Source organism: Cibotium barometz, chromosome 34, assembly GCF_041138505.1.
Source record: "Cibotium barometz isolate CiBa-2024 chromosome 34, ASM4113850v1, whole genome shotgun sequence".
Lineage (NCBI taxonomy): Eukaryota > Viridiplantae > Streptophyta > Polypodiopsida > Cyatheales > Cibotiaceae > Cibotium > Cibotium barometz.
The window spans coordinates 38,674,234-38,682,663 of NC_141079.1; the positions used below are offsets into that span (position 1 = coordinate 38,674,234).

General features: G+C 43.4%; 1 protein-coding gene across 2 annotated transcripts; it reads left to right on the top strand.

Moving 5' to 3' along the window:
* Positions 1 to 2,836: 2,836 nt before the first annotated feature.
* LOC147618997 (beta-1,6-galactosyltransferase GALT29A-like) lies at positions 2,837 to 5,556 on the top strand. 2 transcript variants are annotated; one of them, XM_086774203.1, is made up of 2 exons: positions 2,837 to 4,490; positions 5,077 to 5,556. In XM_086774203.1, exon 1 carries the CDS (start codon positions 2,931 to 2,933, stop codon positions 4,356 to 4,358), a length of 1,428 nt encoding a protein of 475 aa, XP_086630329.1. In that variant the 5' UTR covers positions 2,837 to 2,930; the 3' UTR covers positions 4,359 to 4,490; positions 5,077 to 5,556. The 2 variants fall into 2 exon arrangements, 1 of the variants encoding a protein (XP_086630329.1); XR_015262004.1 differs by lacking the exon at positions 2,837 to 4,490 and adding an exon at positions 4,658 to 4,936.
* Positions 5,557 to 8,430: the final 2,874 nt, after the last annotated feature.

Below are 8,430 nucleotides of genomic sequence, written 5' to 3' on the forward strand. Positions count from 1 at the left end.
AGAGAGATAAATTGCATGACAAAGAATAATGTGACTCGTGTCTTACTTCATTCAAACATAAAGCTTTTATAGGCTTAGAGCCTCTCTTGTATGACATCATTGCTTAATTCATTACATTCATAATATCTAGATATTTTAGTGAACTCTAAGAGTGGGTTCACACATAGATACACATGTAGAGTCTGTTCACACAACTTTATCCTTTGTACTTGGATAAGGCTTGTTCTCCAACAATGTGCCTATTTACATCAATAATGGGGAAAATTCTAGCCTTTTCTAAATATGAACTCATCCCACTAATCATAAGTTTTTGCACAACTATAGGAATGCCAAAATTTATGCTCAAATCACCTCTTTTCACCAAGGTGGAAAACTTGAAGGGGTACTTTATGGAAAATGCTACCTCAATAGGCATCAACTATCCACATACGCTTTGTGCATTTTTTAGCCTATAGGAAACTAGCTCCCATTTTTGGTATGTCAACGTGAAAGTGAGGGGTTTTACTTACTTATGCTCATAAAATGGCCCTTTATTCTAAAATAATAAAGGGGGGGTGCAAGGTCTTTTTTTTTTGTGGGGTGGGGGGGGGGTGGGTGGTGAATGGAAGTTTGGGGGTGGCCCTCTATCCTACGATGGCCCCTCTACCCTTGTAAAGCTATTAATATAAATTGTAAGCGTGCTGCGAGTATCATAATTGCTTTCAAAATCACATCAAAGAGGTCACAACTTTAATGAGGCCTATTCAACCATGATAAATTTTAGAATCTTTTATAAAGCTTGACATCTAGAAGGAAGGTGCCAAAGTCAAATGGTTGATGTAGAGTTGTTATCATATGGTGTGAAAATGTTTTAAAAAGGAAAAAATTACAAGCTTTCTCAAGGAAATTCATTCACTCATCGTGAATATAGATATGCTTTTCATGGTTGTCATTTTTAATACAACACAAGAGGTACTTTGGTGATTTTTAGATGTATACAAGTATTGAAATGAAAGATAGGGTAGCACAACTTATGGTAGGTTCCACCTAACACATAATGCATTATCATGAGTATCGATACAAAACCCAAGCACTAACAAAGTTTTGTCACATAGTTCGAAGTTACATAAAGCAATATCTAGGGTAGGGGGCCATAGGTTTATTATGATAATGGGGAAAATTCCATTCTCTTCAAGCTCTAGGCTTTTTATAGTAATCAAAAGCATAGGATGCAAAAATCTCCAATTGAAGGTTGACACGGGAAAACCATGGGTGCAAATTCTAGAGCATGTGAGAGGGGCGATGAATACTACCTCCAAGTGAGATAAGAAAGCACATTGAACAATTAAGATTCCCATGCAGCACTAACAAAACCGATCTTTTTGTTGGCTCCACTCTTGCATAGGAAATGCAACATAGACTTAAATTAGTTTTGGGGGGGGGGTGTGGTGGGGGGGGTTTGCAATTAGGGTGCTTTTTTGAAGAGCAACCCTATCCTCGGTTCTTAGCAAAAATAACCATTTTTTGTATTTTACACTATTATTTGTCTAAAAGGTAAAAAAATGGTCATCATGCCCCAAAAGGGCATATTCACAATTGCAAAATATAACCCTTGTTTGTTGCAATGATCATCTCTATATTATCTTAAGGAAGAGTTTCACAAAGCTACCACGTGGCAAGAATTTGGAGGTTTGGGAAGGGGAGGAGGAGGTTTGGGTAGCATTTGATTTTGGAAGCCTCAAAAGACATGCAAAGCACGGGTTCCCAACTAGTGTATAGAACAACAAAAGCATTTGTGAGCATGTCATGAGGGTTTTGCGTCACCTTCTAACTATCGTCCGTGGGGCAATGAGCATGCTTAGGTGTTCCCTATGTTTGTGACAGAGTGTTTCCACTATCTAGTTAACAAATATAGCAAACTTGGCCATTGAATTTTATAACCATGCCAAAATGAGCATAGTTATGAATTGCTTACAAAACTTCACGTTCTCATTCACCTTTGCATCCTGATAATCTGACTAAAGTCTACACCTTTATTTCTCATAATTAAGCTAACTTGGTTGTGGTAAAGGGGCCTAAGATTGTGAACACTCCATCCTCGTCACGCTAGGGGTTGGAAAATTCCAATCCCATGGACAATGACCACATGGCCCATCCCTCAACTCGAAGTTTTTACTTCACAATGAGCTTCTGGGAACTGCCCCCATTGCCACAATGGTATAGAAAATGGCTTGCCGCTTCATCTTCAACAAGTTTTTTTTTTTTGGGTATCTTTAGACATTCAAGCAAGAAAATTGGATGGTTTGCATGTGCACAAGGCTCTAAATCCTCCACCATGACATATGAGAGGATGGACTATCCTCTGGCCATCTCCAAGTTACAACTTTGCAACATATGGCACAATATATTAATCGTGGTTTGTGTTGTTTGCACTGACATGACAGGTTTTCAAATTTAAAGGATAAACAGGGTAGCGGCTAGCCTACAAAAAGAAGGGTAATTTTTTTGGGGGGGGGGGGGGGGGGGGGAACAAATTTGTATTCGTGAAAAGTGTACCAAAATTAACCTAGCTAAGAAGAAATTTTAGGATTCATTTCAAATTTGAGGCCTTGGGCGGCCAAAATAGAGTCCCGGAACTTGGAAGATTCTTGTCAGTCTCGGGCGCCCGAGTCACGACGAGACAGATAAAAAGCCAAAATGGTCAAATCGTGGCTCCCAGACTCCAGAGTCCACAGTGGCAGCACAACGGGCGGGCCGTAAGTAGACATGGACATGCCTACGTCAGCAAACGTATACACGTGCCGCATCCCTGTACGTGCTGATTTGCCACGACGGCCTACGCACCTGTATCGTCTTCCTATCTCTTGCTGGTTCTGTTGCAGCGCAGAATCATGGGCGAGCTCGCGTGCGTGTTTTGCTCCTGAGCTTAGAGCAAACTCTCCCCCCTAGCCATGGTTGTCGAGCTACAGGAAAACAGCAGCAAGCCTGTGCGCTTCAATGGCTACGCTCTAACCCCTGCTGCTGCCGCTGCTGCTTCTTCTAACAAGCTGCTGCTGCTGCTCAAGGGTACCTCCAATGGCGGCCTCGCCAAGCCCTTCTCTATCAAATCTCACATCTCGGGAACTCGGCTATGGCCCCATCTCAGACGCCGATTCTTCTTCGTCTGCTCTTTCTTGGTTCTGCTGGCGCTCGCCTTCATGGCCTACCCCATGGTTAGGGTTCACCCGGCCCTCAAGCACCCCTTTCTGGTGAGACATAGCAAGGCTCTCTCATTCCCTGTTCTGCATTTTTTGGAAAGAAGGCAGTTCAACGAAACCCTGCTCGCCCTTGCCAAGGTGGACTTGGGAGAGCCCGAGGAGCGCAGGCAGATCAATAGCATACTGGATGGCACATGGCAGCGCGCATCGCAAACCAGGTACCCTTTCTTGAGTGACAGATTAGATCATGAAGATCATTACAGTGACAGGTTTCTGGAGAGACGAAGGCCATCCAGGATTAGGGATCAGAGACTACCCATTCAGCTCAGCAGCCCTCGCTACACCCCCTTTTGGCCTCAGTTTCGCAGCTCTCTCCGAGCATGGGTCCAGAACAAGCGCTACGACCCTCACATCCTGAAGGAGCTTCTCCACATGGTGAAAGATCCCATCGACAAACACTTCATGAGCAAGCAGAATGGCACTGTGGAGCTCGGGAAGCCATACAAAACATGTGCGGTGGTTGGAAACAGTGGGATCCTGCTAAATCAGAGCTATGCTGCTTTCATAGACAGCCATGACATGGTGATGCGCCTTAACAATGCCCGGATCTCTAGCTTTGAGCGGTATGTAGGGTCAAAGACCACTCTGTCCTTCGTCAACAGCAACATCCTCCATACCTGTGCACGCCGCAATAGCTGCTATTGCCATCCCTACGGTGTCAATGTGCCCTTGATCATGTATATCTGTCAAGTGGTGCACTTCATGGATGTGGCATTGTGTGGTGCCACACACCAGGCTCCTATCATTGTCACAGATGTACGATTTGACACCCTTTGTGCTCGGATTGTCAAGTATTACTCCTTGAAGAGGTTTGTGGAAACTACTGGCCGACGACTGGAAGAATGGAGTGATGCCCATGAAGGGCCCTTGTTCCACTACTCTTCCGGCATGCAAGCAGTGCTGCTTGCAGTGGGGATTTGTGAAAGAGTCAGCATCTTTGGCTTTGGCAAGTCTGAGACGGGAAAACACCACTATCATACCAGCCAAAGAGCTGAACTTCGTTTGCATGATTATGCTGCAGAGTACCAGTTGTACATGGATTTGGCTACTCAGAATCCCAAGCTCATACCTTTTCTCAATGAAGCAGGATTTCCCATTCCCTCTGTGCATATTTACTGGTGATGTGAATGCTATTCAACCTATGCTGAAATGACACTAGTAGTGGGCAGGTGGTATGATCCGCGCAAAGATAGCTTTGCACAGGAGCAAGCTGGACCAAGACAAGGCTGTCACAGAAGTGGATGGAAGTTACAGGTAACATGGGATGCATTACAGCTGTGGCCCTGTCTAGCTTAAACCCCTCCATATTTCATTCTTCCATATGCTCCCTCTCTCATACATTGATGACTTCTAAGGCCTACGCAAATGTAGAAGTCTTGCAAGAACCATAAAATTATGCCTTTTTATGACATGTTTTGCAGTATAGTGCCAAGGTGATTTCACAGTACAGAAGCTTGTCCTTAACTCTCAGACAATGGGACACAAGATTCCAAATTATTTACATAGAACTCGGATGTCACACATAGCATCAGGCCGTGACTCTTCAGGCTATGTACTTGAGTTTAGAGTAAAGTTAATCTCTATCATTTTGTCCGAGATATTCAGAACGGTGAAGGGCTCAATTGCAGTCTTAGTGAAACAGTAGACACTCAATGTTTAGGAATATTTGGTCCCATTGACCCATAAAAAACTTCAAGCTTGTACGTGTTCTTCTTTACAGAAATATTCCCACCAATTTTGGATCAGTATTTCAAGTTTAGGGCTTTTCATTTGTCTCTGTATATTTGTTCAAAATTGCAGCTTAATAATGGAATTAGCATATTGTTCTGGACTTATGCAGGTTAGATGTGTTGAATGTAATTCGCTGCCTCTAGGGATGCTGCATTGCAACAGAGAGCCAGGAGCCAAGGGACTGAGCTGGACGGGAGTGGGCGCGAGGGATACGGGTGCACTTCTATAGCAGATGACTGGGAGCCAAGGGACTGAGCCAGATCAAAGTCCCAGCCATTCTAGGAAATATTTTCTAGCTGCTGATGGTTGGAAGTCAAGGGACTGAGCTGGATTGGAGTCCTAGCCACCCAGGATGTATGTATGCACTTCCCTTGCCGATGGCCGAAAGGGAGGTGAACCAGGGCATTCCAAATCAATGGTTGGCAAAGTCTCTCCTCCCAGCCACATCTGGCCTTAGCACAGTTCAGCAAGCAGGCTGCAGTCAAATATTATCTGCCTACCTCACCATGTGTAAATCAGCTTTAACTGGTAGGCCAGTGTGATATTGGTTGGCTCCATCTCTTGCCCAATAATTTCTGAGCTTGTACAACAATAGAAGTCCATACCCTTCTGTGTAGACTGTGTATGTGCAACATACGTGTGGTCACAGATATGGCGTACAACATGAGCGCGTAGAGCCTCAGAAAGATATTTCACAGGCCTTTCCCATGGCCCAGTTAACTGGGGTTGAGATGTAAACTTGGCTCTAACCGTGCCAAAAATGGCCCAGCTGAGAATTGCACCCTTTCCCATGGCCCCAGTTAACTGGGTCTGAGATGTGAACTTGGCTCTAGCTGTGCCAACAACGGCCCAGCTGAGAATTGCACTGTAAACAAGGATTCTTACAGGCCTTCCCATGGCCCAGTAAACTGGGCCTGAGATGTAAACATTGGCTCTACACGGCCCAGCTGAGCATTGCACTGTAAACTTGGCAAAAAGAATCATCATGATTCTATCAAAATAGTGTGGGAACCTGCACAGAAAGCGTGCATTCAATTTAAGGGCAATTTGCACAGCCCAGGCATTTACGAGGTTGCTCGAGGGCAATGGGCAGTAGGGCAGCAAATGCTAATCTCTTTTCCTACAGTGCATGATGAACGCTCCTTTGATGAGTTACGGTCTCATAGTCCTCTCTCTCTTCTTTCTCTCGCTCGCTCGCGCCGCATCTTCGGCTCAGCTCCGCCTGAACGTCCAACGCCCGCTCAAGCTCCAGTTCGTCCCAGTCCTTTAACTCCTGCCGGTAGTTCTTCCAGCCAGTCCGCCGGACTGAGTCCCAGCTCGGTGGCCCTCTGGAGTCTGCACACGAGCGCTCGTTCAGGTTCGCTGCTGCCTTATCTATCGCCAATGCTGTAGAGAGCCAAGAGCAGTGCTCAGGGGAAAAAAACATATTTTTCAACCTATCAAAATAATAAGCACACTATATCACTAAAATATATGAAAAAGCATTCTTTAAAATAAAGGGTAAGGTAGTTTTTCTTATAAAAATGTACTAGAATGTCATTTTTTTTTCGAGCATTGGAATGTCAATTTTTTTTCGAGCATTGGTAGCGAGGGATCCGAACTCTCCAGATCTTGACACCCAACGGCTTTGGCCTGGCATTTGTGAGTTTGTCAGACCAACTTCTAAGCCTTGTTGACCCACCACACAAACATGTAAACCTTCCTTATCCTTTAGTACATACCAAAATCAATGGGCATCTTACTTATGGGCACCGACTAAGCTAAGGAGTCCATCTTATCTCAATTACGGTAGAGGTGGGTTTTCGATCCAAAACGATGCTTGCTCTGAAATTGGTCGAGGCATGATGCATAGTTTCCTTATTGCAACTTTTTACTTTTTGTCGTTCTACTTTTATAATAGTCCTTTGCTATATGCTATGATTTGCCACAGTAATAGCACTTTATACTATTTTCACTTTGATTTCTTTGCTATCCACCTTGGTCTCTCTAGCTCCCCTTGTCTCTAGAGTAGTGGGCTCTTCCATCTAATGGAGAGCCAATATATAACCTTGCTAGCCTTCTCTCATGCCATGCCATGAAGGCATGTACTATTGGGTTGAGGGAACTGAGTTTATATATACACACACACACATAGATTGAGACACACGAGAGCTGGAACAGTTCTTTTGGATAAGCAAATGTGAGAAGTAATAATACAATGCTCTAGGGTACTCAAGTACCAATGCCTAAGAGGGCAATCACACGGGGAAAAGACCCTTCCTAAAACAAGAAGGTAAAAAGTGTCAGTGTATAAGAGTCCGTTCATGCCAGAACAACCACGACAACATGTGTAACAAACCTCCTTGGAGTGAATGACGTGAACGTATATAGGGAGTAACGGACGAATCCCTAAACAATAGTAAGCCTAAAAAAAAGACTTAAAACTTTTATCTCAAAAGAGATTTCATAAACAAATGTGCCGCATTGTGTTTGTTGTTGATCTCTCTAGCATGGAGCCTTTCCTTGACATAATGATAATGCACCTCAATGTACTTTGTGCGAGCATGAAATATTAGATTTCTCCGCAACTACCACTGCACTCTGACTGTCAATGTAGGTAGGAGTGAAGAACTGATGTCCCACATGTAGATCTGTCAATAGACGTATAAGCTATATACATTCAATTGTAGCTATAAACGTTACCCTATATTGAGCCTCGTAGCTAGTGGTGATCATAGTAGGTTGTTTCTTACTGAGCCATGATATGCATAATCCACCAAGGATGAAGTAGTTGCTACTAGTGTTGTTTGTAAAATCATGCAAGGAAGATGATGAGCCATTTCCGTAGAAGAGATCCAATGTCGGAGTGCTTTTGAGGTAACAAAAGACACAATTTACTACTTGCTAATACTTTGTGTCAGAGCTATGCATAAATCTGCCCAACTGGGAAACCCCAAACTGAATATCCAATTGAGTATTGCACAAGTAAATTAAGCATTCCACAACTTGTTGATAAAGAGAGGCATCAAATGGTTCTCCAACATCCTCCAATGAAAACCTGAATCCTATTTCTACTAGTGTAGAAACTAGCTTGTAATCTTCAAACTGAAAACCTGAATCCTATTTCTACTAGTGTAGAAACTAGCTTGTAATCTTCAAATTGAAACCTCTGAAGAAGCTGTCGAATAGACTTATGAATGATAAGATTCTCCTCAATTGATACAAATTGTGTGTTGAGATAATAGTGCAAAAGGCCTAGATCAGTCACATCAAATGAGCACTGCAAGTTAGTCTTGAGGGTATTTTCTCCTCATTGGGACCACTCATCAAAAGCATGTCATCCACATAAAGTATGAGAATAACCAAATCTGCATCAACTTTGTGAACATAAAGCATACTCTCTGTCGAACTATTGCTGAAACCAAGAGCAGCAAGCAATTGAGCATAAATTTTTTGGTACCAAGCTTGTGGTGCATGTTTTAGA